This window comes from Aythya marila (assembly GCF_965140915.1).
Source record: "Aythya marila genome assembly, chromosome: 20".
Lineage (NCBI taxonomy): Eukaryota > Metazoa > Chordata > Aves > Anseriformes > Anatidae > Aythya > Aythya marila.
Genome location: NC_139061.1, coordinates 5,173,202 through 5,200,054, shown reverse-complemented (window position 1 = coordinate 5,200,054; position 26,853 = coordinate 5,173,202). Strand labels below are relative to the sequence as shown.

Sequence of the window (26,853 nt, the reverse complement as noted above, 5' to 3'; positions counted from 1 at the left end):
TAGCTGGCCTTATGGCCGTGTACCCGTGTCTGTCTGTCTGTCTGTCCATATGCTTTTATCTGTCCGTGTACCTTTGGCTGTCCGTATGTCCGTATACCTACACCTTTATGTCAGGTACCTGTCTGTCTGTCCACATACCTGTATCTTTCTGTCCGTCTGTCTACGTACCTCTCTGTTTATGCCCGTGTACCTATGCCTGTCCGTGTGTCTGTCTGCCCATGTACCTACATCTCTTTATGTCCATCCATGTACCTGTATCCATCTGTCCATCCATGTACCTCTGTCTGTCTGTCACGTACCTATGTCCGTCCATCCACGTACCTATATGTCTGTCTGTCCATATATCCATCTGCCCATCCTTGTCCCTATATCTGTCTGTCTGTCCCCCCATACCTGGTGCTATATATAGGGTGGCAGGCACAGTATATCTACCATACCTATACCTGTCCCTGTACCTCTGTCTGTCTTTATGTCCGTGTACCTATCTGTCCGTGTACCTGTATCCGTCTGTCTGTCCACGGCCCTGTCTGTCTGTCCATGTTCCTATATCCATCAGTCCATGTACCCATATATCTGTCCCCCCATACCTGATGCTGTATACATGGCGGCAGGCGGGGTATATCTGCCATACCTCTACCTGTCCCCATACCTCTGTCCGTCTGTCCGTGTACCCGTGTCTGTCTGTCCGTCCGTGTCCCTATACCCGTGTCCCTATACCCGTGTCCCTATACCCGTGTCCCTATACCCGTGTCCCTATATCCGTCTGTCTGTCCCCCCATACCTGGTGGTGCATATATGGCGGCAGGCACGGTGTACCCACCATACCTACACCCGTCCCCGTCTGTCTGTCCGTCTGTCCCCGTCTGTGTGTCCGTCTGTGCCCCCATATCCCCCACCCCCTCCCCGTCCCCATTCCCCCGTCCCTGCCCCTTTAACGCCCCCCCCCCATTTGGCGCGCCGGGCCCGTACCACCTCGGGAAGGACGGGGGGGGGGGGAGGCAAACTTCCGCGGGGCCGCCCCCTCCGGCGCCTCCCATTGGCTGCGCGGCGGGGGCGGGGCGTGGCTCCCCCCCCGCGCGGGGTCGCGGTGGTGCGGGCCGGGCTGCGCGCGGCGGCGGGGCCGGGCCGGGAGGGGCAGAGCGGGGAGCAGGTGAGGGGGGAGGGGGGGGCTGGGGGGGGGCGCTATGGGGCGGGGGGGGGGTTATGGGGTAAAGGGGGGGGTTATAGGGTAAGGGGGGGGTCGTGGCTCCTCTGCTGGGGGGTTTGGGGTGTGGGGGGCTCGTTGCAGGGGGGTTTGGGGCGAGAGGACCCCGTTCTGGGGGGGTTTGGGGGGGGTTAAGGGGGGTTTTGGGGTGCTGGGGGCGTTATTTGGGGGGGTGGGGGCGAGGGGGGGTGGGGATGGGGTGGGCAGGGCCCTGTAATGGGGGCTGGGGGCTGGGGGTGCTGTTAGTGGGGTTATTGGGGGGCTGGGGGGCGTTATTGGAAGGCTTGGGGTGGGGGGGGTCCCACTGGGTGGGGGGCTCTGGGATTGGGGGGCTGCGGTGAGCACAATCCTATTAATGGGGGGCTTGGGGTGAGCAGGACCCCGGTACTGGGGGGCTTGGGGCGAGGAAGACCCCGGTATTGGGGTCAGATCCCATTATTGGGGAGCTTGGGGTGAGCGGGGCCCCATTACCGGGGGGCTTGGGGCGAGGAAGACCCCGCTATTGGGGTGAGCAAGGTTGCTGGGGGGCTTGGGGTGGGCACAGTCCTTCTGTTTGGGGGCTTGGGGTGACGGGTCCCCGTTATTTGGGGTGTCTGGGGTGATGGGACCCCGTTACTGGGCTGCCTGGGGCGGGCTGAGCCCTATTATTGGGGGTCTCCTGGGGTTTGGGGCTCCCCCACCGCTGGGTTCCCCCCTCCGAGAGGCTGCTGTGCCCTGGAAGCCCCCCCGAGGGCTCCTCCCTGACCTTGCCCTGGGAGCAGGAAGGCTGATAATGATGGATATTGGTGTGATAGGTAATTAGAGGTAATGATTGGGAGAAGAAAGGTGTCATTTAGGGTTTCTGCCTAATCTCAGTGGCCTGGGAAACCGAGGTGGGATTCGACTTTTCCGCCCGTTTCTAAAAAGCAGCAGCAGGTCCTGGGGAGGAGCCAGAAAACTCCAAAGGATCAGGTCTGTGCTTCGAAATCCGGAAAGTAAAACGGTGCCGGCGTCGTGGGGGCAGCTCAGCCCCCGGTTTGGGCTTTGTGGGATCGCAGTGAGGAGCAGCACGTCCAGCCCTGCCCTAGCTGGAAGGCAGCATGCCATCCTTTGCTGTAGGTCTCTGAGAAATCCTGACGGGCTGTTGTGCCACGCAGGGCACGCGTGTAAATTAACCTGCTGCGGGTAACGAAATTGGTGAGCTGCCCCCCCAGAGCACCCCGTGTTGCCCCAGTGCTCGGTTTTCCTTCAGGCTCATCTTTTGTCGGGTGTTTGCTGGGCATTGGGGTGTGCACAGCTCCCAGTGCCTTGTTTTGGGGCCGTGCTGGGCGCCCTGCAGCACGTGGACGTGGCTCTGCACCAGAGCCGGGCGTGCAAAACGCTTCCCCACGCCGCTGGGGAAAGGCAGGGCTGGCACACCGGGCGCTTTCCCCTGATCCTGCGGTGTAAAAAGGTGGAAAAAAAAAACCCTCGGAGAAGGAACGGGGTGGGCAGGAGGGAGGAGCTGCCGCCACCCAGCTGGCTTCACCCTTACAGGAGCCCTGCTCTGCTCCTAAATCTCCTCGTGCAACCTCTCCCCGCGGATCGCCGAGGGAAATCTCCTGCCCTGTCATCGCTTCGCAGCCGCCTCCCGTTCAATCAGTAATCCGCGGGGTGGTGCCTGCGCGGGGTTGAGCAAGTGAGTGCTTTCTGCAGCTTTTGCTTTGCTTTCTCCCCCCCCCACCCCAAGCGGCTGCGGGAGCTCACCGGGGCCCCCGGTCCCCTTTCCTGCTCTCCAGGGAGGCGTTTGGTGCTGCTCGCCCTCCGTGCTGCAGCTCCTGGGCGCCGTCAGCGCCTGCTCGCGGAGCGGTGGGAACGAGGTAACGAGTTTTTTCTCACCCCACGGGCTGGGGGAGCACCTTTGGGTGCCGGTGGGTCTGTGGGGACGAGCTGGGGGCGGTGGTTCCTTCGCCCAGTTCACCCCCAGCAGGAGCGGGCTGGGATCTCCTTCCATCTCCATCTGAGATGCAGCAAAGGGAGCGTTCGCTGCGTCCCCAGGGGCTGGGTGAAAGATTTCCCCGCTCCTGCCATCTCCCCCCCGTCCCTTTTCTCCCTGGCAGGAGCCGAGCAGCCGGCAGTTACCTCCGGTGGCACTGAACTTTGTGCTGTTGCCTGACTCGAGCCCTGCTCCCCTCAGCAGCGCCGCTCGCGGGGCTTGTACGAGGTGAGGCAGGAGCCCTGTGGCGTGCGCCTGCCAGGGCTGGTTTCTGCGGGGTCTGAAATTTCCCAGAACAGAGCAAATAACGGCAGGCTGCTCCTAATTCCTCACTGCTTCACCCCAAGTAAACGCTGGGCTCAGCTGTGGGCTGCCCGGTGCTCGGAGCCCTCAGAGAGGCAGGGAGTGCCCGTAGCTCTGGTGGCTTCTCTGAGGCCACCGGTCCAAAGGGCGGCTGAGTTTGATCCCTAGGGGCAGGTTATCGAAGTGAGCTGCCTCAGGTATCGCCCACTTCTGTGCCCACAGTTATTCCTTTGCAAGGAATTCAGTAGGATTACTGATTAATATCCCTTTCTCCATATAGACCAGGGGATGGGGAGGATCGGAGGGGAAGGATCGGCTGGGTTTTCCTCCCTGGAAAAATCTCTCTGCCTGCGCCAGGCGGCTGTAAGGGGCTGGTGGGCAGCTCGGGGGGTTGGTGGGTCTGTCCTGGTGGCACTGGCTGCCTCCTGCTGAGGGACTTTTTGGGAAACGTGTCTGCCGGCCCGGCTTCGCGGCATCCCCGGGTTTGAGCGAGCTCCAGGCTTCGGAGGAGGAAGCTGGTGAAGCGCCTGCGAGGATTGTGCAAGCCCTGGTTGTGTAACGGGGCCGCGTGTACGATTACTTGAGGTACGAGGAGCAGCCAGGCGTGCAGAGGGGAGGAACAATGGTGTGCCGAGCGTCTTCTGTTCTGCAGGGGCGGCGTGGGGCCGGGGAGCTGTGGCTCTTCCAGCAGGAGATCTCCTTTCAGCCTGGGTTTTCTTAACTTTTCCTTACTGAAGTCAATCAATAACCCCTCCAAACACGCCGCTCCGATCAGAGGTCTGGACGGACCTCAGACTTAGGGTTAGAGTTAGGGTTGCTGGATCTGTTTTCGCCACCTCCCTCTGATGCTCACCCAGCAAACCTCCTGCAGGAGAGCAGCGTTGGAGGCTTTTGCCACCCGAAGGTGGCCTGCAGCTCCTCTCGTCCTGTCCCAGCTTCTCAGCGCTCGTTCCCCGTTCCAAGCGTGCCCGTGTGGCTCGACGCCCTGGGAGGGGAGGCTGGGGAGCAGGATTAGCCAGCAGAGGAGTTCAATTCACCTGCCCCGTCTCAGGTTTTGTTTATCCCCTAATCCTGCAGGCTTGTTTTTCTCTCCTGAACGCTTGTTTATCTGCGCTGGCTCCTGTTCATTGGGCTGTAGGTGCCGGTGAGATGCCTCCCACCCTTGTGCAGGTTTTTACCTGGGGAAGGGAAGGGACAATGCCTCAAGTCCCCTGGTGCAGGGCCCTGCACTCGCTGCCGGCCCCACCGTGGCGTGCCCCTGGTGCCGAGGTGCAGCACCTCTCCTCGTGGTCTCTCCCTGGCTCTCCCTTACTGGGACCTGTTGGCCAGAGAAAGCCCCAGTGGGACAGCAAACGCTCCCATACGCAGTGTTTCGCCTCCAAATGCACGCTCCACATCTGTCTCGTGCTGAAAATAGCAATTCTGCTGATGTCTGGGCCGGTGTGTCAAGGCCTGCTTGGAAGCGACCTTGCACGGCGAGGAGAATTTGTTGGTTCTGCCTCACCGAAAGCCCCGAGTTGTGTGTGGGTGTCTGACCCTGCTGGGGGCCTAAAAACCCCTCCTGGGCTTAGTTTGGAGTGAGACCTTCCTGGGTGCTGCGTGAGGCGTGGTGGCATTTATCACAGATGGGCTTTTGGGCCTGCTGCTCGGGCTGCAGGCCGGTGCTGTGAAACCAGAGGGGTTTCCACAGGCTCCAGCTGCTCATTTCCACCCAGGATCCCCCATCTGCCACCCAGCTCTTTTCTGGGGCCGTGCCGTGCTGAGCTGATCCCTGGTTTAAAGCTGTGGTTATTTTTTTTTTTAAGGCTTCTTCTCCATGGTGCCGTACAAGAGCGGTCACCGTGAGCCCGCAGGGATGTTCTGGGGCACGCTGACATCCCCGGCGCGGAGCTCCCGGCGCTAGAATCGTGACAGCTGTGCTTCTGCTTTCTGTGCTAACCCAAAATATGTGCTGAGTCAGTGGCACGAGGGTCGTCATGTGGCTGTAGGAAGCCAGAGGAGCGCCGTGCCGAGCCACCTCCCCGGGCACGGCTCCGTTCGTGCCCCTGGCATGGCTTTTGCTGGGAGCCCGACACGGGGAGAGCTGGGCTGAGCGAGCCGGGGGCTCTCTGAGGGTGCTGCAGGTCGGGGTGGGGGTGAATTGAGAACGTTGCTGATCGTAACAAGTGTGGAAGCAGTCCTGTGGTGAGTGTCCTCGCTGGATGCGCCGGTGAGCGGGGCAGGATGGGGCGCTGGGGGCTCGTGTTGGCTGCAGGGCACGCAGTGAGCTCGCTCCTGTGGGTGTGCTTCAGGTTTCGGACCTGTCCCGGTGTCCTGGGACAGCCCAGAGCTCGCTATGTCCAAAAAGTGTCCAAAAGGGGCTCTGCCACTCGATTTGGCTCGGAAAACCCCAAAAAAGCTCAGCTGGCTGTGTCGGTAGGCTCAGCGGTGCGGGAGGTGGATCTGGGGCAGGAGTCACGGGCTGCAGCCTGGGGCCAGGCAGCCACGTCCTGAGATGCTTGAAAGGCATCCCAAGCACTGCATAAATCAAACTCAGCTCGTGGAGAGCCAGCTTCCTGCACAAAGAGCTGAGCTAGCGGCCGAGCTGAGGCTTTTTGGTCTCCAGAAGATAACACGAGCAGTCTGCAACCCTCAGAAGTCCGTATATGTGGTGAGACACTGTTTTTTTTTTTGGTGTCATCCCCTAATGCTGCCCCCAGCCGTGTGCAAGAGAGGGAGAACAGCAGTTCCCTTGGGGTTGCTGACCGCTTGTTTTTTTAGGGCACTTCCCCTTCCTTCTTGTTATAATGTCATGTAATACCTCGGTACTGCTAACCAGGTGGCACGGCAGCACCTTTAGTCCCCATGGAAATCCTGGGGGATTAAATCAGACCCGAGGATCTGCAAGCTGCCGTTACCATGCAAATTCCCAGGTTTGGGAGGCTGAAAAGTCGGGGTAAAATGCAGCAGAGCTGCTTCGCTGCAGCCTTTCTGAACGTGTGAGTGGTTTGGTACCTCGCGTCCCAGCTGAGGTGGGTGCTGTGAGCATAAACCAGGAGCAGGAAATTTAAAAAAAAAAAGTGGGAAGAGATTGAATGTCTGCCTTATCTTGGCCGAGAGTACAATAAACACTGGGGATGAAAGAGCTGGCCTTGAAGCTGATGGAAGGGGAACTCGTGCATCGTGCGTTTCTTTTCCCCCTGTTTAAAAACCCAAAAAGGCCGATTCCAGCAGGGTCCTTCCTGCGCTAGGGGGAGTGGGCTCCATGAGCCGTTCCTGTTAGGACAGCCTTAAAAAAAAAAAAAAAGTGAAGTCTAATTCCACATCCTCTGCCTTAATTCTGCTAGACCTAAGCAAACCCTTGTGTCATGCTCATGCCTCTGACTTTTGCAGGGCAGACACCTGATGCTGCTGTAGAAACAGCAGTGGGCTTGTGCCGGGGAAGGGTTTTGTCCAGGAAAGGGGGCTGAAGATGGGGCTATTGCTGGGGATAAACGTGCTGGCGTGGCCGTGGCTGCCCCGAGGGGAGCTGGGCATGCTGTGTGTCCTGGAAAAAGCATCCTGAAGGCTCGGAGGTGTTCCTGCAGGCAGCTGGGTGCTGCTTCCCCCGCCGAAGAGCTGGGGGTTTCCCGCGTGTGAGCAGCCACTGAGGCTCCCCGGGGAAGCCCCCGTGGATTTTTTTCTGCTCAAAGACGTAAAAAGCAGCTCGAGAACTGAGCAGGAACCCGGGCTGTGCGCGAGGGGGCGGCTGCCTGGCGGGGGCTGAGCTCTTCCTGCAGATGAGCCGGGGTGGCAGCGAGGAGGAGAGCGGGCAGGGAGAATTTGGGGTTCGTCAGGAGGGGAGGCAACGAAGGAGCAGCACCTCCAACGCTTCTCCTCCCCGGCATTTCCCTCCCTGGGTGCCAGTGGCTGGAGCAGCTGGGAGCAAACGGGGAGGAGGAGAGGAGGGAGCCCGCAGGGAGCTGCTGGCACCGGGGCTCCCTGGCCTGGAGGTTTAGTCTGCGGCTGGGCAGGAGCACAGCCAGCCCTCGCCTGGCTCCGAGACGCAGCCCCTCTCCGAGGGAGGGAGGACGGGGTGCCCTGCCCAAGAGGAGCAGGTGTTTTGCTCGTCTGCAGCTGCATTGCTCGCATTTTTCTTCCCACCCCCTGCCCAGTGCCATCTCCGCCAGCCCAGTGGCAAGTGGGGAGCTCTGCGCTGCTTTAGTGCCTTTCGTGGTGTGCTGTGCCAAGCTCCTCGCTAAATTAAACTCCTGGTGGGGCTGAGGACCTGTTGGGATGCAGAAGTGCCCAGGAGCCTGTCTGGGATGGCAGGCAGCAGGCTGTGGGTTCCCCCGAGCTGTGCAGGAGCTGGATGCATCCTTAGCAGGGGTAGCAACAAGCAGGCAGGGTGGGCTGGGGTAAAAACCAGCTGCTGTGTGTTTTTTTGGGGGATAAAATGATGGGCTGGAGGGAGAGCCTGGGTGTAGGTTGGGCAAAGTGCTGTGAACAAAGAGTTGGTGGCTGGTACCTGCTCTCACATCCCACAGGATGCTGCCCCCGGGAGTGCTTCTGCAATTTTGGGGTCCTTTGGTGTGGCTGGGTTTGATTGGGATCAGCACCTGGCAGAAGGGCAGGCGCAAGGGGAACGGGGTCAGAGAGCCACCTCTTCCTCCCGACCTCCTGCGTTCCTCTTCCAAGACCTTCCCCCGTCTCCCTCCTGCCCCCTGAGCATCTCCTTCTCTTCCCTTCCCAATTCCCCGAACCTGAAACCTCAGCCACTTTTACTTCCCAGCCCAGGCACAGCTTGAAGTCTGCTGCTTCTCCCTCGGTCCTTTAGGAAAGCCACCCAGGAGCTCCTCTCCTTCGGGCCCCGGCGTGCCGAGCCGCGACCCCTCCTCTCCTGCCCTGCCACGTCCCATCTGTGGCTCTGACTCACTGCTGCGTGCGAGTTCAAATGTCCATGGTCTCCCTCCCGGCTTGGCGGGCTGCCCGAGCCCGAGGAGAGTCACTTTGCCCCCGCCAATCGAGTTTTGAGTTAATTATCTCTTTGCCTGGACAGAGTGTGCCCTTGCGTGCCCGGAAGATAATGCTGCTATCGGCGCAGCGGGGTTCAGAGCCGGGCAGGGCAGGGGGAGGGAGCGAGGGGTGGCTTGGGGGGGGGAGGACGAGGCCACGGGGCACTCGAGGGCTGGGGACGTGTCCTGGGTCCCCGCACACCTTGGGCATGGCCGTGGGCATGGCCGTGCTTTGGTTTCTGCCTGGTGACCTGCAGCAGAAGCGTCAGCCCTTGGTGGGGCTGGGCAGGGTGGTTTTGGGCTGGGAGGGCTCTGCTCAGTGCTGCCGGGCTGCTGGGTGAGAAAATGGGTGAGAAACACCCTGGGAGGTGTCCCCAAGGAGGTGTTGGCTGTCCTGAGGGCATGGGTTGGGTGCCTTCGTCTCTTCTGTGAGCCAGAAGAAATGGGGAAAGGGAGTCGTGAATGGATGAGTTAAATGAAGGCTTTGGTGGTGCGCTCACTGAACGGGGGAAGGGGTGGCTCGAGGGGGCAGAAATTAAACTGGGGAAGGGAGAGGGGGTGGCAGGGGAGCCAGAGGCACGAATGGACGGGGTCTGCGTGTGGGGATGGGGAGTAAGTCAGGAGTGTGGGTGGTGGTGGGGGCGGTGTGGGCTTCCTGCCTGCAGCACGGGGCTGCTCCAGCGGGCTGGCTGAACGGGCTGGACTGAATTCTGCTGGGTGCAAGGGGAAGGGACGAGCTTGGCAGGACGGTGAGGCACCTCGGGACGTGAAAGCACCTTGCTCAACGTGAAAGCACCTCGCTGAACGTGGTGGAAGCTCTCCAAAAATGCTGTGGGGCTGCTTGGTGCTCCTGGAGCTGAATGTGTAGCGGAAAAGCACGTTCCCAACAGCCTTCAATTCTGTTCCTCTGTGCCCGTGTGCTGCTGCAGGCATTCATTTGGTTATTTCTCTCTTCTTATTTCTCTCTCCTTATTTCTCTCTCCTTCCAGCCTCTCTGATCGCCATGGGGGACGCAGGCATGGACGCGCCTCCCGCGGGCAGCGTGCAGCAGGACTCCTTCTTCAGCATGACCGACGTGTTCCTCATCTCCCTCATCACCGGGCTCTTCACCTACTGGTTCTTCTTCCGCAAGAAAAAGGAGGAGATCCCCGAGCTCCCCAAAATCCAGACACTGTAAGTAACAACTCGGGGGGGGGGGGGGGCAGCTGCTTTCGGTCTTGGTGCCAGTCCTCCTGGGGGCTGGGACTGCAGGCTCCCGGGAGCAGAGGGCTGCTTGCTGTGTCTGAGGGCGGTTAAATGGGATTTCCAGCCTTTCACTCAGTTGTTGCTGCGTTTCCCATCGCGCCCGGGCCTCACAGAGCTGCCTGTGGGGCCTTGAAGGCTCCGGGAAGAGGCTTAGCTGGGTTCTGCGGGGTTTCCAGATGTGGGGTCTTTTTGAGCTGTGCGTTTCCTTCACAATGCTGAAATCCCCGTGGAAGAACCAAGCTCCAGTTCTCTTACCCTGCTCTGTGGCTCAAATCAGTAATTTGTCTTGCCAAGCGAGGCGAGAAGAGGCTTTAAAATCCCCTGGCTGCACTTCAAAATGCTCCGGGATTGCTTTGGCTGTTCTCTTCATTTTCTGATAAGTCACAGATAAATCTGGAGAAAGACAAATTTGTTCTTAAGCAGGTTTCTTCTGTCGGAAATCTTATCTGCTCTTAGCTGTCAGGAGAAGAAATAGGGCCTTGGGAACTGGGAGATAGTTTCTGGGCACGAGCTGCTTGGCAGCTCTTACGAAACGTGCCCGGCTTTGCTGCCTGGCCTCTGCAGCGGCAGGAGGCTGGGCTGGGACGGGGAGAGGTCCTTGTTCCACCCCGTCTGCTCCCAAGGGTTTAGGGCCAGGAGCGAGCTGCGTCAGGGGAGGTCTGGGGGAGGTTGGTTCTTCGCCTGGCACGTACAAAACTCAACATCAGTTTTCTTGCTGGCCTTTTTAGCCCATTTCTTCTGTTTCCCCTGGGAGCAGCGGGCTTTGTGTGGATGGCACGGTCAGTACAGGTTGCAAACCCTGCCCCAGAGAGCTCGGGAGCTGGCGTCATGCGGTACCATCCCTCCTGGGATCCGCTCTGAGGATGCAGTTTGCCCCGGGGCAGAAAGCCAGCTCAGCATTGGGTCTCTGCAGAATGTAACCTCTGTGTGAGGTGAATCCTCTGTGTCCGTAGCGCTGGGTGCAGGCTCGCTGCTGAGCTGGGAGCTGAGTGGCTGCGGTGCCACGAGGGGCAGGGTTGCAGGGGCTGGGTGCTCACAGTAGCTCCGTGATTTTCCACACCCTGCTGCACCAGCGAGGTGTCCTGCATGAAGGGTTTTTTTTCCATGAGGCACTGCTCTGGTAAGAAATACCTCCCAGTCCTTGGTTCCAAAGCCGAGCACAGGGGTCGCAGCCCAGCAGGGGCAGGAGCTGTCCGTGGACGGGTCAGGCGGGGCCGTTTGGTGATGAGCCAGGGCACTGCACAGGAGCCAAGGCATTTTGTACTCCTGTTACCCCGTGTGGACACAGCACGAGGTTGCGGGCCTCTTATCTCTTTTATCTCTTCTTGGCTTCTGTAACTACCTCAGTGGGCTGTGCTCCTTTCAGGGCTCATCGCTCAGTGTGGGTGTCGCGATTCAGGCTGTGGTTGCAAAGGGGCAGGTTTGGTCTCCTCTCCTTGGTCAGATCACGATTGCTCTGGCTGCTGGGCAAAGCCCTCTGCTTGAAGGCCGGCCTGGGCTGCCAGGTCTTTTGTGAAGTCCCTGGATGATGGGGAAGAGCAGCACACGCCTGGTAATGAGCTGTAAGGCAGGCTGCACGCACCGGTGCGCGTTTCCTGGGTGGAAAGGGTTTGGGAGAAGAAAAATGTCCCTGGCTGCAGTACCACGTGGCAAACAGGTGTGTGCGAGGCTGATAGCAGCTATCAGTGAATGATTCCCAGCCTTATCTTGGGCATTTGTTTTGTTGAATCAGTGAAATACTTTCCCTCCCGTGCCTGCGAGAGCGTGTGGCTGTGTGCGTGCGGATCCGGGACCGCGATGGGCACGGCCAGAGTGCGAGCGGAGCTGAGCTGGCTGCAGGAACAGCACCAGCAGCTGCAAGTTAGATCCCGACCGACCCCAAAACTCCCATCCTGGCTGTCCTTGTGACATCCCACCAGCACACGCAGCTCTTCCCCAGGCTGCTGTGACCTTGCAGAGAAGTGGCGCTGCGGAGGAGCTCGCCAGGCACCCCAGGCATCTCCTCCTGCCCCGTTGTGCTGCGGGACCCCGAGCTGTGGGCATCATTTAGGGACTGCCTGGTGGGTTTGCCCACGCTGTGCTGCCTCTTCTGCCTGGCAGACAGCTGGGTGCAGCTGCTGCTTGTGAGCTGCTGGGGAGGAGCAGCACCTTGTGTCACCGACAGCCAGGCTGGAAGGCCGTGGTGCTCCAGACGTCGTCTGACACGATCCCGTTTTGGCAAAGTGACAGCCAGGCAGGTGAAGAGCGAGAAAAAAAAAGCCTTGAAATAGGTTTTTCTATACAGGAAACCTGCCCCTGCTGCAGCCCTGGTGTGGGCATCATGGTGAGATGAGGGCAGCACAGACCTGTCGTGGGTGATGGCACATCCATCCCCTGGGGAGGGGACAGCAGCCTCCTGCAGCTTGGGCAGTGTTATTTCATGGCACGTTTGGGTCTGGGAGGGAAACGAGTTGGGGAAAATAAGCTTGTTCAGCCTTGGATTTCCTTCCCTGGGGTGGGGCTTCCTTGCTGTTGAGCAAGCAGATGAGGAAAGCAGGTCACTGTGGGGCAGGGCAGGGAGGCCTGGACACACGGAGGCAGAGGAGCCCTTGGCAGGGGCTGTCTCAGGCTGACGTGGAGAACCTTGGCCTTCGGAGGTGCTGCCTTGCTTCAGCACTTTCCCTGCAGCTGCACCTCGACTCGCCAAAATGTCCCGATGTGCCTTATCTGGCAGCACTGGGGGACGGTTTCTGTCACAGCCCTTTAGCCCTCAGCTTCAGCCTTGAGAGATTGGGGGACAAAAGGGTTGGGTAGGGATTCAGATGCATCGTGAGGGGTGCTGCCTGAATGGGTTTGCTGCAAGGTGTGAGAGTGCAAGCAGAGGCTCCATCCACATGTGGGCTCTGGCACCGTGGTGCCCTCCTGGGGCTTTTGGGAGCTGCCCACACGCCTCGACCAAGCCAAGGCGGAAAGAAAATGCTTCTGCTGCTGACTGGGGAAGAAAAGATGCACCAAATCCCCTGTTCTGGACGGGATCTGGGTTGGGTTCACTTTCTGTGGCCCCGCACAACCACGCTCTCCCTCTGCCTGCGTGTCTCGGGTCCCAGAGAGGGGACAGAGCTGGGACCAGGTACAAGCTCCCTGCAGGCAAGACATGGTGTACCTGTGCTGTGTGACGCACGTGGGGCAGCCCGGGGTGCTGCCACTGAGGATTTCTTGCATTTTGGCCATTTTCAGAAGTAATTGAAGCCACTGGTGCGTTCCTGGCCGCCTGCTCTGCAGATGTCCCTGGGGAGAGCAGCTCCAGCTCCCCGTGCACCCATGGTGAGGGTGGCTGTGTGCCCTCTCGGTGGCATTACTGGGGCATGCACTCCTTTTACTATTTCCTTCCCCTCAGCCAGGCCAGCTCTGCGTGTTCCTCAATCACAGATTTCCTCCCTCCCTCCCTCGTGTGCCTGCGGTGCACAGATTGCTCCCCCGGGGAGCCGCGGCGAGCCCCCGATGGGCGCGCTTGGTGTCAGCCCCCCCCCCCTCCTCCTCCTCCCCCTCATCTTTGACGTTGTTTGGGGCAGAAAGGGGCTTATCTCAGCTCTGCAGCTACACAACCCCCTTCCCTGGTGCTCGCCGGGTTTCCTGTGGCAGGAATCGCTCCAGCTTCTCGTCCTGATCAGCTCTCTGCTGCCTGCGTGCGTCAGAGGCAGAGACCCCCTCCGATTTCATTGGGATTGGGATCCCGGGGAGAACAAACTCCTCGGGGCCACCCCCGGCGTGGCACTGCCGCAGCTGCTCCCGCCGTGCCTGGAACCCTTTCATTCAGCTGCGACGCCGACTTTTGTTTTATTTAAAAAAAAAAAGGAGATATCTAAAAGCAGCTGGATACAAACCGTTTCCAAGGTAACGGGGCCGGAGGAGGGTTTTGTGCCCTGTTCCCCCCCCCTTCCCTGTGCTCCATGGGGACGGGAGAGGGACGAGCGCTGCGGGGAATCCTGGGAGGTCTGGTTCCCTGCTCCTAATTCCTCGCTGCCCCTGCTGCCAGATGTTGCTGCCGCGGCTCGGGGCCGCGCGGATCCGCTCGGGACCTCCCCGAGCTCCTGCTATGACCCGCGCCGGGACCTCTCGCGCCGCCTCTCTTCTCCTTAACAAAAGGCTGACGCCCGGCTTCGGCGCCCGGGGGGAGCGGAATGGAGAGGCCTGTCCCCGAATCCCCACCGAGGAGCTAAGTTAGAGCCTTCCCCCAGCGCTCCCCCCGCAGACACGGCCGCCCCGGGACTCTTTGTTTGCCTGCGCCCTCGCCATGGGATGCGCCTACTCGGTGCCAGGAGAAGAGGCGGCCGTGGCCAGGTGAGTTCGTCTGCCCCACGAAGGGGGTGGCTCGGGTCAGGGGGGAGCTCCCGCTGCCCCCAGGGAGCTGCTTGGGCAGGAGAGTGCAGGGAGAGCTGTGCCGGGAGGCACCTCGCTGCCAGGAGGTCCCCGAGCGCAGGGAGAGCCGTGCCAGGAGGCACCTCGCTGCCAGGAGGTCCTGGCTGTGGTGCCTGAGACAGAGCAGTTCGTGTCCAGGTTGGTCTCTCTTTGGTATCTGCGTGTGCCTTCAGTGGGCAGGACATTTTGGGGGGCTCTTGGAAGGAAAGGTGTTCAGCTGAACCGAGCCCGAGGCTTGATGGAGCGGAGACTCTGATAACATTGCTGAGCTGCCGGTGATTTCCTCCCCTCCTCCTGAAATCGAACCGAAAGGGAGCTCTCTGGGCTGCGGGCTCTCACCGAGGGCTTGCAGCCTGCACACACTAAGCTAACGGAGCTAATCCCCTCTCCTCCACCCGTCACTCTTTCTAACTTACAAACGCTGCCCCGAGCTGTCAAACTCTAAGAGCGGTCGGTGCTACAGATGTGATTTTCTGCTACGTTTTCTTTTCATTCTCCGAGTCATGAAAACGAGCGTCCTTTCTGTCTTCAGGATCTGTGCTTGGATTGTCAAGCCGCCGTGCTGAGGCAGTTTCAGGGAGTCCTGTAGCTCTTTTTTGCAGAAGCCAGACTCGTTTCTTCTGTGCCCGAGCGGCAGGCTGCTCCACCACAGCCCCTCGGTGCGGGCTCGCCTCCTTTGAAAGCAGACCAGCTCCATGCGTGCCCTTTCCTCTTCTAAAGGGAGCTCACTGAAAAGATCCCAAACTCATTTTTTTTATTTTTTCTCCTTTCTCTCCAAGCATTCTGTCTAGCTGCTGACAACAGCTATTGTAGCTGGATCTGATTTCCAGGGGGCAGTCAACCAAAGGGACGCACCCGCGAGCCAGGAGCTCAGTGAGAGACGAGTCTTGGGAGGGGGCTGTGGGGCACGTGGGGGGCAGCCCATGGGGTCTGTGTCCTGGGGGCACCAGGAGCAGGGCTGGGGCTGCTCTGGAAGGTGCTTTCCACGTCCTTGTCCCCAGCAGGGTACAAATGACAGCACGGGAAGGCTGAATGGGGGCAGAAAGTGGCTCTCCTGGGAGCACAGCCTCCATGGGAAGCTTTTTTGGGTGGTATTCGCCTATCTTCTGTGCATGCTGTATGGGAATGTAAGCGCTGGGAGCTGTGGGGCCTGGTTACGGAGCTCCTTGTGGGGTTGGGGTGCTCGGGGGCGTGCTGGGTTGGACGCCCCCCACCCCGCTGCTCCCTGCGTGCGCTCTGCGAGAGCCTGCGCACACCCGCGCGGATCCCCCCCTCCGAGCCACGGGGTGTAGGAAACTGTTAGTGAGCTCTGCACATTCTCACATGGGCCAGAGCCAAAACCATTTGTTTTTTGCCTGGAGGCTTCTCTCTTCCCACAGGAGACCCAGCCTTGCATTCTTCCATTGTGAAAGAGAAATGGGAACGGGTCCCGCGTTCCCCTCTTCCGCAGCAGGGCAGGCAGCAAGTGAGCTCCTGGCACTTGTCCTCCTGCCTTGAAGAGGCTCCGGTGGCAAATCTGCTGCAGCCACACGTGCCTGGGGGTGCCCGGCTTCCAGCAGGGCTGGGTCGCTCTCGTGCTGTGCCACTAAAACCCCATAAATGCGCTTAGGGCAGTCGGGTCCTCTTGGCGTCCCACCTAGCAGGGTAGCCGTAGCAGGGTGAGCTTCTGCCTGGCTGATCCTGACACCGGTGTGGTTCATCCCTCCTTCAAAGCAAAGAAAGCCACCGCCGTGCCCTCTGTGCTGGGGACAGGAGCCCTGGTGTGGGACTGAGCACCGCGGGACCTTGAAGCGCAGCGGTCGCCTTGCCAGCGGCTCTGATCTGCCGCGGAGCCTCTGTGTGTCCCTGGGGCTCCCGGCTCTGGGACTCATGTCTGGCACGCTCTGGGAAGGTCTGTTTTGAGGTCAGAACAGCTGGTTTTTAGCCTTGTGTGACTTCAAGCTTGGAGAACCCGCCCCTGGGGGCATGGCTGAGAAGCGGAGCCTGCCTGCTGCACGGGGGGGAGGCAGGGAGCTCTCCCGTCCCTCCTCTCGCACCGTGGCTGAGCCCCCGTGGTTAATCTGAAGGCATCCTCACATCCCAGCTCTGTGGGGTCCCCTCAACCTGCCCAGCGGTTACGGGGCAGTTTTCAGAGTTAAAAGTTCCCTGCTGCCCAGGGCTGAGCTCCTGGGCTCCTCCTAGCAGCTCGCTGTCCTCTGCTCCGTGGCTGTGTGTGGAGAAGCCACCCTGCAGCTGAGCTGAGTGCCGGACAGCCCTGGGACAGGCTAAACACGTGTTTGATGGGGAATCTCCCTACTTTGAAAGCCTTCCTGAGACCTGAGATAGGTTGGGGAGCTCTTTTTTCCCTACTTGCTTATTCCTGACCTTAAAGAGTGCGTGTGATCTGAGCGGGGATTCCTCCTGTCTTTCAGGCCACCCTCGCCGAGAGACAGCAGCTTCATTGAGAAAATGAAGAAGACGGTAAGCTGCCTGCATGCACGCTGTGCTGGGAGGGTGACGGAGCTGGTGGCATTCCCTTTCCCCCGGGGACTGCCAGCTGCCAGCAGGGGGGACCTGTTTGTCCCCAGAGACGTGTCTGCTGCGAGGGGCGCCCGGAGACGGGGAGGCAGGAGCAGCTCGAGCAGTCTGTGCACGGGGGTTGCTCTTAGAGAGAGAAAGTTGAAGTGACAATTGGATGCAAGAAAAAAAAAGAAATGTAACATGAGATGGAAGTCAGGAGGGAAATGGCAGGGACTTCAAAGTCGTTGGCTGCCAGCTGTGTGTCTGTGGGGCTGGTTCCCGAACCTGGCTCGCTCTGAGATGGGAATTGCACACAGAGCTGGCAGCTGCTGGACTGCACGCAAGAGGAGGCAGAGGGAAAAGCAAGGGCTGGATACGTTTTCCATTTTACATCAAAGTAGCTGGCTTGCTGCAGAGCAGGAGCTCCTGTGCTCGGGCACTTCCCCAAAGCTTTGGCAAAGCTGCTCTCATCCAGGGAGTTCCCCGCTTCCAGGAGTCACCGCGCAGCCTCGAGGCTGAGAGCAAACCTCGAGGGGTTGAGGGGTTGTCCTTTGCTTTGGTTTTAGTCTGCCCCGAGTCACCTCGGAGATGAGCAGAGCGATATTCCTGCTAACAGCTCAGCCTTGAGTCTTCTGCCACAAACCTGGCGGCAGCCCCTGGACGAACGCAGGCTCCTTCCAGCTGCAGGGCTCCCACTCCCAGGCTTCTATGACGAGAAGCACTTCCTCTGCGCCTCTGCCAGATGAGTAATCACCATTTAACGGGGATTTCTTCTCTCCAGGGACGAAACATCGTGGTTTTCTATGGCTCCCAGACGGGCACGGCAGAGGAGTTTGCCAATCGCCTCTCCAAGGACGCTCACCGCTACGGCCTCCGCGGCATGGCAGCAGACCCGGAGGAGTATGACCTGGTAAGTTAGACACAAACACAGCCTTGGGATAGATCATATCCATCCAGCAGCCCCCAAAAAGCAGACAGAACGTGGCCATGGGACTGTTAGCAGTGGTACTTAGAGGAGCAAAGGGGATTGAATGAGGCGGAGAGGTGCTGAGGTGGGCTTGGTCCTCGTCAGTCTATGGATTTGGGGTGAACTCTGCAACGTGTCTGAAAAGGGAGAGTAGCCTGGGGTGTCTGGGAGCCGTGTCACACTGCTGACAGTGTGAAAAATGCTCCGCGTTCATTCTGTAGTCAGCATTGGTCCCGTGGGCCTGCAGCAGTCTGGCACAGAGGCACTGATGCTCCGTTCTCAGGATGGAACAACAATCCTGTCCCTTACAGCCTAGACAGAAAACCCGATGGCTTTTCTAGTGGGGCAGAAGTGCTGATTTCAGCCCAGTGAGGGTGTGGTTGGCTTTATTTCCCTTGCCATTTCAGGTGGCTTCGGCCTTTCCCCAGCCCCTGTTGTAATCAGTTTGACGTGACGTGGTGCTGCCCTGTGCACCGGGGCTGTAGCTGTGCTGTAGGAACAGCTTTGCCCGATAACCCCCTTGTGGGATCCTTGGAGCTTTATTCTCTGCTGTGTTGCAGTCGGACCTGAGCCGCCTCTCCGAGATCGACAAGTCCCTGGCCGTGTTCTGCATGGCCACGTACGGGGAGGGCGACCCCACGGACAATGCCCAGGACTTCTACGACTGGCTGCAGGAGGCAGACACTGACCTCTCGGGTCTCCGGTTCGCAGTAAGTCACTTCGTTCCCGTTTCTGCTGCATTTGGGCAGGAAAAGCCAAAACCCCTCCACTGTGAGCTGCTCCGTTCCAGTTTCTGCTGCATTTGGGCAGCAAAGCCAAAAACCTTCCGCTGTGCTTGCACGTGGCTTGGGTACAGGCACAACATGATGCCTGTGCCTCGTCTGGATGCGGTCCCTATTGTCTCTGTCTGCACAGATATTTGCAGGCACGTATCTGGGGGCTTTAAACGCAGCTGCCGGAGCCCTCTCCCCACTCCCTAAATCATGAGGGTTCGCTGGCGATGCCTCGCCGCAAACAGCCCAGCAGGCATCGAATGTAAGGTCTGTAAATGAGTTACAGGCTGCTGCTGCTGTTCAGAAGCTAATTGAGCAGCCCTTGGCCAGATCTTCTCCCACAAATTAAATCACTCGGAGGAGTGCGTGGCTCTTTTCCGGTGCCGAGCTGAATAATTGGCGGAGATGCAGCCACCTCACCTAAAGCCCAGCCAAGTTCCTTAGGCTGCATCACAATTGCAAAGGAGGGGAAAATCCTCTGCTGGAGAGGCGAAGCTGCTCGGCACAAAGCAGCCAGGAAGCGTTCGCTGGGCGGTTTGTGGGAGGGAGGGGGACACAAGTGGTCTGCTGGCAGCTCAGACCCTTACTGGCCCCTGGAGGAGCTGGCACGGGCAGCTCCTGCCTGCACGTCCCCTCGCTGTGCCTGAATCCTGGCTCAGAGCAGAGCTGCCAGCTGAGCAAAGCCAGGGGCAGGCTGTAACTCAGAAAGTTCACAAATAGCTGGTAGGGACCCAGGAGAGTTACTGCTGTCTGCCTGCTGCGTTCTGATCTCATCATCCTTCGCCTGCTGCTGGCCAGAGGACGCTGGCTGGCCGGGGGAAATCCCCTCCTTGCTTCTCCGTGCTTATCAGCGTTCTCTTCCAGGTCTTTGGGCTGGGGAACAAGACGTACGAACACTTCAATGCCATGGGGAAGTACGTGGACAAGAGACTGGAGGAGCTTGGGGCTCAGCGCATCTTTGAACTTGGGCTGGGAGATGACGATGGCAAGTGAGTGGCTCGGCTTTAGGGGCGGTCTGAGCTGGCTAAAGCAGCGTGGAAAGGACCTTGGCAGGGAGCTGGATCTACTGCTGAGGCAGAAATTAACTCCTCAGGGCTGGTTGTGGTAGCTGGCGTGTCCCTGAGTGTGTGTCTGGTCTCTCTCCTACAGAGATCAGTCAGATCCTGGGATCCCTTGAGCATCCTGGGGAATCCTGAACCTGGGGAAATCCCACATCAGCTTTAAGTGACTGTAGCTGTGTTCTTTGCAAGGCTTCACAGCCTCTTCTGCCTTTGCCCTGCTGCAGCTCCCCTGATATCCCAGCCATGGATAAGTTCCTCCATCCCCACGGAGGAGCCAGGCTCCATCTCCTCGTGAACTGTTTGTTTTAGGGTAGAAGGCAGCACTGCCCCAACTCAGAGGTCCAGAAATGATTGTCTGTGCTCACCTAACACCCTTCTGGCAGGAGCTTAAGCGTGGAAATTACATCAACCTGTGGCTTTGCCTCCAAGGACTGCAAGATTTAATTAGAGGGCTGTGCCACGTGTGGGAGGCTCTGAGTCTAGGAAAATGAACCTTTCCAGGTTGGAACCTGCCGTGTAGGAAGGCGACTTAATGCCAGGAGTGGGCAAGGGGGAGCTGAGTTGGGCAAAAACCGAGCCTGAATAACAAAACCCTCCTTGGCAGAGCCCAGAAGGGAGGGGTGGGTGGCGCAGCAGGCGTCCCTCCCATCCCCTTCGTGTCCTGAAGATGCTCTGAGGCTGGTCTGTGGGCACGTGGAGGTACCAAAACTGCCCGGCTCCGAGAGCAAATGGTGAAGGAGGAGGTTCAGAGGGATCTGGGATGGCTCCTCTGGGAATGCTCCTCTGGGAATGCCCCTCTGCTCCCTCGTGGGCAGCGTTACTGAACCCCTCTTCTGCCCTGCCTAGCCTGGAAGAGGACTTCATCACCTGGAGGGAGCAGTTCTGGCCGGCCGTGTGCGAGCACTTCGGGGTGGAGGCCACAGGAGAGGAGTCCAGGTGGGTGCCAGAGGGATCGACCCCCTGTAAGGGGTGGCTGCAGCATCAGGCCTGGGCCACTGCCCAATTCCTGCGGGCTGGGGGGCGCACACGGAGCAGGTCAGTGAGTGGGGCTCTTCGGACTGAGCCTGTCCTGGGGCAAATTCGAGTGCAGCCATGGATTTCTGGTTTGAAGGGTGGATGTGCTGGGTTTAGTTCCTTGGTGATACTCCCAGTGAAGCAGATGTTTCTCCCTTTGGGCTTTATTCATCATCTCCGTGCTCGCTCATATCTCAGGAGGGATGGAGGGGTGGAAGTGGCTTTTGTTTTTTTGGTTTTTTTTGAACTGCAGCAAATCCAGCAAAGCAGGGGATGGCTCCAACTGTACCTTGGCGTTCCCACTTTGACTTTTTTCCTCTTTCCTTTCCCCGTTTCCCCCAGCATCCGCCAGTACGAGCTCGTGGTGCACACGGACGTGAACATGAACAAAGTGTACACGGGTGAGATGGGCCGCCTCAAGAGCTACGAGAACCAGAAGCCGTGAGTGCCAGGCTGCCCTAGACGGGGTGTGCGTGGGTCAGGACTCAGCTGCTGCTGTTCCTGATGTTTCAAACACCACAGGCAGGGGCATTTTGGCAGCACAGTCATGGGGCAGATGTCTGCCTGAGAGATGTGGGCTCAGATCTCCCCTGGGACTCTTGGGGGTTCCCCAGTTAGTGAATCATCGGTGTTTGAGAAGTCGGCTGTGTTCACAGGCGCTGTTTTGGCTGCTAAGTTCCCAGCAGTTGTCTCGAGGTCGGTCTGGAGCCTTTCGTCCCCCAGAGTAATTAATGCACGATGGCTGCTTGCAGCATTGCTGTGGGGAGATTAATTGTGTAAATGAATTCCGACCTGAAATGTCGCTCTGAGACGTGACACTCCCTCTAATCCCCTGTTGCATCACTTGTTCTTCACGGGGTAGGAGCTGTTGACTGCTGGGCTGTGCTTACAAGGAAAATAATCTGTTTTCTTTGCCAGCGTGGGTAGCAGCAGGATCGTAATTTGTTTCGTGCTGTGGTGTGCTTTGAAACAAGAGCCAGGGCAGCCCCGTGCTCCGATGGTGGAAGCCTGCTCTGGAGCATTCCTGGATGAAAGCGGTGCTGTGAGCCCGCGGGAGGGTAACCCAGAGGTCCTTGTCTTTCCTTCCAGACCTTTTGATGCCAAGAACCCCTTCCTGGCTGTGGTTACGGAGAACCGTAAGCTGAACGAGGGCGGAGAGCGACACCTCATGCACCTGGAGCTGGACATCTCCAACTCCAAAATCAGGTAGTTGCCCACGGGAGGCTGCTCCCCTCTTCTGGCTGGAGCCAAAACTTAACACTGCCCCCTCTTGGCGCCTGGACCACATCCCAGGTACTCCAAATCAGGGATTTCTCCCACGTTTTGGGCTATAGCTGGCCACCCTGAGCCTCTCCATAGCAGGCTGCGCATCCGTCCCACCTGGGCAGTGCCAGCTGCAAGAATTCCCTAATTCAAAGAAAAAGGGTCAGACAGATTGTGAGAGGCAGGAACTGGGATGGCTCATGCCTGTGTTTGCTTGGCTTGGATGTACGGGCACAGGGAGGCTAGAGCCCTGCTCTTCAGCCCTCCTGCTGGCTTAAATTCATCGGTGTGCTTGTGAGAAAGCACAGGGCAGGGAGCTGGCCTGTCCTTGCTGCAAGTCTGGCCTCATTAAAGTCTCTGGCAAAACTGCAGTTATCTTGGAGCTCCCCCTTAAAAGACTGGGTTCTTAAAACCAGTATTCCCCAGTGGTCCCGTGCTGCTCTGCCTGCCAGCTCTGGGGTCTGGCCCTGCAGGTGCAGTGCAGCAGCTCAGCTCTGCTGTCCTGCTGAGCCCCATCCTGCTCGTCCTCCAGCTGAGCAGCTCGGGCTCAGTGTGGGCGAGAAGTGCCAATTTTCATCTCTTCTCTTCCTGTTTTTGTACCAGGTACGAGTCTGGGGACCACGTGGCCGTGTACCCGGCCAATGACTCATCCCTGGTGAATCAGATCGGCGAGATCCTGGGCACGGACCTGGACACGATCATGTCCCTGAACAACTTGGACGGTGAGTGTGGATCGCCCCTGAGCATCAGCAGCTCTCCTTCTGCCACAGCCTCTTGTCCTTGCACCAGAGCAGAGGTCAGGTCCCCTTCGGGATTGAGGCAAACGGGGACATCCCACGGCCTCTCCGAGTGCGCAGCCATTTAGCGGCAGCGGCTCAGAGCCTGCTGCGAGCCAGCCGAAGTGGGTCAGTTGTGAAATGTCCTCGCTGTGCCCATCCAACAACAAGTTACGTAACAGCACGCTCCTAATCACGGAGCGCCAGCCCACCAGAGCATCCCTCTGCTGCTGCTGCTGCTGCTGCAGCCCCAGAGCTTGGGAGGAGCTTTGGAGCCTGAAACGCTGGTGGTGAGCCCCTGGAGGACGCACAGCCCTGGGGACGGAGCTGCCGGAGGAGAGCTCTTCTCAGTGCTGATTCAAAGAGCTTCTCTTGGGCATCGTTCCCAGCAGAGCTGGCCTCTGGCAAGAGGGAGCTTGCAGCTGCTGCCCATCTTGCTCCCGAGGCGGTGAAGCCTGCGCCAAGGCATCAGAGCTGCTGGCCCAGGAGCAGGCTCTTGGTTTCCAGAGAGCAACTGGCTTTAATGCGCTGCTGGAGCTCTGTCCTCATATCATTATTTGTGTCCCTTACGGTGCTCTTAGTTTGCTAAATTGAACAGCTCCAGCCTTGGCTGCTGCTGCTTCACCTCCCCAGGGGGCTGTGAGCACAGATGTCCGTGGCCAAAGGATGCTCCTGAGGGCAGGTCTGACGGAGGCATTAAGAGCGTGAGGCCAAATTAGCCCTGCAGAGCCCCCTCCTGCTGGGCCTGGCAGTTCTCTGGGTGTCTCTGCCCTGAGCTTGCTCTGGAAACCTGCTCCCCCCTCTGTCTGGACCCCAGGCTCCGAGCACTGCTGCTCTCCAGGCCGAGGGCACGCCGTGCCTTCCGCGTGGCCTTCCCGAGGTGTCTGTGCAGTGACGCTTCCCATGGGAGGCAGGGAACAAAACCGGGGGGCAATGAAGTACTTGGGGGCAGCAGGCATGGAGCAGGACGTGTCACCTGCTGCTGGGTCAGCTGCACTCCTGCTGCCCCTGCCCTGAATGTTGCTGCCCCTGGAAAACAGGACGGTGAGCTGAGCCCTTGTCCTCTGCAGCGTGTGGATGTTTTGGGTCAGTGTCCCATCGGGGTGACACCTTTGAAATGCAAAATAGGCAACCAGGAGACAGCTGCCTGGGGACAGAGTTGCCCTGTGCTGGAGCTGCTTTGTGTGGGAGCAGGGCTTTGGCCAAGAGGCTGCTTCAGCCCTGGGGCTTCTCTCTCTTCCCCTGCTGCGTCCACCTGCTGTACTGCACACAGCTGCTGGCAGCAAATCTCTAATTTAACAAATAGCTACTGGTTTACTTTTTTTTATTATTATTTTTTTCCTCTTTCCTCTCATCTCCTCCAGAGGAATCCAATAAGAAACACCCCTTCCCCTGCCCCACGTCGTACCGCACAGCCCTGACGTACTACCTGGACATCACCAACCCGCCCCGCACCAACGTGCTCTACGAGCTGGCGCAGTACGCCACCGACAGCAGCGAGCAGGAGCGCCTCCGAAAGATGGCATCGTCCTCTGCGGAGGGCAAGGTGGGAGCTGCAGCCCTCCCAGCAGAGCTGCTGGGGTGAACTGGGGCTGGGGAGGGGGCCCAGAAGGGGATGTGGGGCCGCTGGGTGCCGTGTGTGGGGAGCTCTGGGGGTGTTTGGTGGCTGCGTGGGGGAGTCACCGTGCGTGTGCCCTCCTCTCCCGCAGGCTCTCTACCTCAGCTGGGTGGTGGAGGCCCGGAGGAACATCCTGGCCATCCTGCAGGACATGCCCTCGCTGCGCCCCCCCATCGACCACCTGTGTGAGCTCCTGCCCCGCCTGCAGGCCCGCTACTACTCCATCGCCTCCTCCTCCAAGGTGAGCTATGGCACCACGGGGTCCCTCCGTGCCCAAGAAAAGCGGGGTTACCCCGACCTGTGTGGGGTCCGCAGGGGGAAACTGGGTGTCCCATGCTGCAGCCAGCTGTGGGGGCTCCCCGTCTGCCTGGCTCTGACGTCCCCTCCCCGCAGGTTCACCCCAACGCCATCCACATCTGCGCCGTGACGGTGGAGTACGAGACCAAGACGGGGCGGCTGAACAAAGGGGTGGCCACCAACTGGCTGAAAAGCAAGGTGCCCAACGAGAACGGGAGCAACTCCCTGGTGCCCATGTACGTCAGGAAGTCGCAGTTCCGCCTGCCCTTCAAGCCCAGCACGCCCGTCATCATGATCGGACCGGGCACTGGCATAGCTCCCTTCATCGGCTTCATCCAGGAGCGGGCCTGGCTCAAGCAGCAAGGTGAGCGCCCAGGAACCTCCCCGGGCAGGAGCTGCTGCAGGGCTCTGCTCTGCGGGGCCGGCCAGCGCCTCCAGCCTGTGCTGGCCACACGCCAGGGTCAGGGACGTGGGCCTAGCAAAGCAGGGGCCGTGGAGCTGGGTGAGGAGCTGCCGAGTGCTTTATCGCAGCACCAGGATGCTTTGAGCTCTTCTGCTGGCTGCAGAGGATGTTTGAGGGGCAGACAGACCGAAGCCAGGTCTTTGACCTCTGCCACCACCTCCCCAAATAGCCAGTCGGGTCACTTACACTCATTTCTAACACGTGTAGCTATTGAATGAGCTTCTTCCCTCAAACAGAGGCAGCAGCACAGCTCTGCCTGGCCTGAATCACACAATCATTAGGTTGGAAGAGCCCTCCAAGATCACCCAGCCCAACCTCTGACCTAACACAAGTCCTCCACTAACCCATATCCCTGAGCTCCACATCTAAACGACTTTTAAAGACCTCCAGGGATGGTGACTCCACCACTTCCCTGGGCAGCCCGTCCCGATGCCTCACAACCCTCTCGGTAAAGAAGTTTTTTTCCTGGGCGAGCTGGACAGGGGGAGGTGGGGGTGGCAGGGCCGGGGGATTAACGCCTGCCCCGTGACCCCACAGGCAAGGAGGTGGGCGAGACGGTGCTGTACTACGGCTGCCGCCACGAGCGCGAGGACTACCTGTACCGCCAGGAGCTGGCCCGCTTCCAGCAGGAGGGTGTCCTCACCCAGCTCAACGTCGCCTTCTCCAGGGACCAGGCTGAGAAGGTACCGCTCCTGCCCGCTCACCGTGGTGCTGGGGGGGGGAAATGAGGCTGGAAACACGCAGCCCGCTGCCAGGGAACGGCCGTGGCAGTCCCGGGAAGCCCCAGCTCCTCTGGGTGAGCTGTGGGCCCTGTGACACCTCCTGGGGGCACGGGGGCTCTGCCCCTCTCACCTTCCCCTCGTTCCCTGCCAGGTTTACGTTCAGCACTTGCTGAAGAAGAACAAGGAGAACATCTGGAAGCTGCTGCATGACGGAAACGCTCACATCTACGTGTGTGGGTAAGTCGAGGGGCGGGGAGGGGATTTGGGGAAAATGTTCCTGTTTTTTGGCAAACGGGCGTGACTCAGCTTACCCCCTGCTCCACGTGCTGGGCTGAGCAAGCCCCCCACATCTGGGTGTTCAGAGCCAACCAGGGCTCGGTGGCCCCGTGTCCCCACCTCGCTCACGGTCCTCTCCTTTCCAGGGATGCCCGCAACATGGCCCGGGACGTACAGAACACTTTCTACGAGATCGTGGCTGAGTATGGGAACATGAGCCAGTCCCAGGCCACGGACTATGTAAAGAAACTGATGACTAAGGGCCGCTACTCTTTGGATGTCTGGAGTTAAGAGCGGGGCTGGTGGGGCCAGGGAGAGAACGGGTCCCTGGGATGGGCCTGTGGGAGGCAGGAGGTGCCTGCCCGCTGCCCCCGTGGGCGACTGCCCCGTCCCCAGCCTCCAGCGACCCCGGTGTCACCCCCAGCCCCTCCTGGGCCGCAGCCATCTCCAGGGCAGGCTGGGTGGAAGGGGCTGAGAGGGGCAGGGGGGTGGCTGGGGCTCTGTCCCCGGTGTTCGCCTTGGGGTCGGTGACAGCCGAGGGACGGGTGGCACCGGGGGAGCTCTGGGCTCCTTCCTGCACACGAGGTGCTGCCTTATTCCTGGTGCTGCCCAATTCCCGGAGCCCCGGGGCTGGCGGCCGGCTGCTCTGAGGAAAAGGCAGAGCCAGCGCCCAGCTGGGACCCCACAGGCCCCCCTCTCCTTCCCCTGCCACCCTCCTGGTGGCTCCTGTCCCCTCTGGAAGAGACCTGCTCTGGGGTCACGGCTGCCGGGGCCCCGCTGGCTCCCGTGGGTCCTGCAGCTGCCGGCTCCCCTGTGCCCAGCCCCCTCCGTCATGCTGTGTACGCTCATTTTTTTAAATACTATTTTTATTTTAACATCTTTGTGATTTAATCATGGAAAAAAAAAAAAAGAAAAAAAAAAGAACGAACTTTTCAGGCTTTCCAATGACTGTAAATTATTTAAATATACTCGCCCTTGGAATAAAAAACACTGTTTCTGGAGCTTGCTTCCTGCCCTCCCCTGCACCCCCTGCTCAGCCCAAGGAGG

The 26,853-nt window shown here is 59.5% G+C and overlaps 1 protein-coding gene across 4 annotated transcripts; it reads left to right on the top strand.

The window, feature by feature from the left end:
* Positions 1 to 1,110: 1,110 nt before the first annotated feature.
* On the top strand, positions 1,111 to 26,730 carry POR (cytochrome p450 oxidoreductase). Of its 4 annotated transcripts, XM_082776038.1 has the most exons (17): positions 2,352 to 2,861; positions 5,267 to 5,645; positions 9,424 to 9,607; positions 16,489 to 16,537; positions 17,358 to 17,486; positions 18,104 to 18,253; positions 19,181 to 19,305; positions 20,224 to 20,313; positions 20,734 to 20,832; positions 21,481 to 21,597; positions 22,258 to 22,376; positions 23,795 to 23,976; positions 24,140 to 24,289; positions 24,442 to 24,709; positions 25,346 to 25,491; positions 25,682 to 25,767; positions 25,953 to 26,730. In XM_082776038.1, exons 3-17 carry the CDS (start codon positions 9,438 to 9,440, stop codon positions 26,095 to 26,097), a joined length of 2,025 nt encoding a protein of 674 aa, XP_082632164.1. In that variant the 5' UTR covers positions 2,352 to 2,861; positions 5,267 to 5,645; positions 9,424 to 9,437; the 3' UTR covers positions 26,098 to 26,730. The 4 variants fall into 4 exon arrangements, with proteins under 4 accessions (XP_082632165.1, XP_082632164.1, XP_082632162.1 ...); XM_082776039.1 differs by lacking the exons at positions 2,352 to 2,861; positions 5,267 to 5,645 and adding an exon at positions 1,111 to 1,150; XM_082776036.1 differs by lacking the exon at positions 5,267 to 5,645.
* Positions 26,731 to 26,853: the final 123 nt, after the last annotated feature.

Bases quoted from the DNA above. Each gene is read 5' to 3' on its own strand.
- POR (XM_082776039.1), top strand. From the start codon at position 9,438: ATGGGGGACGCAGGCATGGACGCGCCTCCCGCGGGCAGCGTGCAGCAG. The intron at 24,290-24,441 runs GTGAGCTATGGC...CCCTCCCCGCAG, and splicing joins CCATCGCCTCCTCCTCCAAG to GTTCACCCCAACGCCATCCA. The intron at 25,768-25,952 runs GTAAGTCGAGGG...TCTCCTTTCCAG, and splicing joins GCTCACATCTACGTGTGTGG to GGATGCCCGCAACATGGCCC.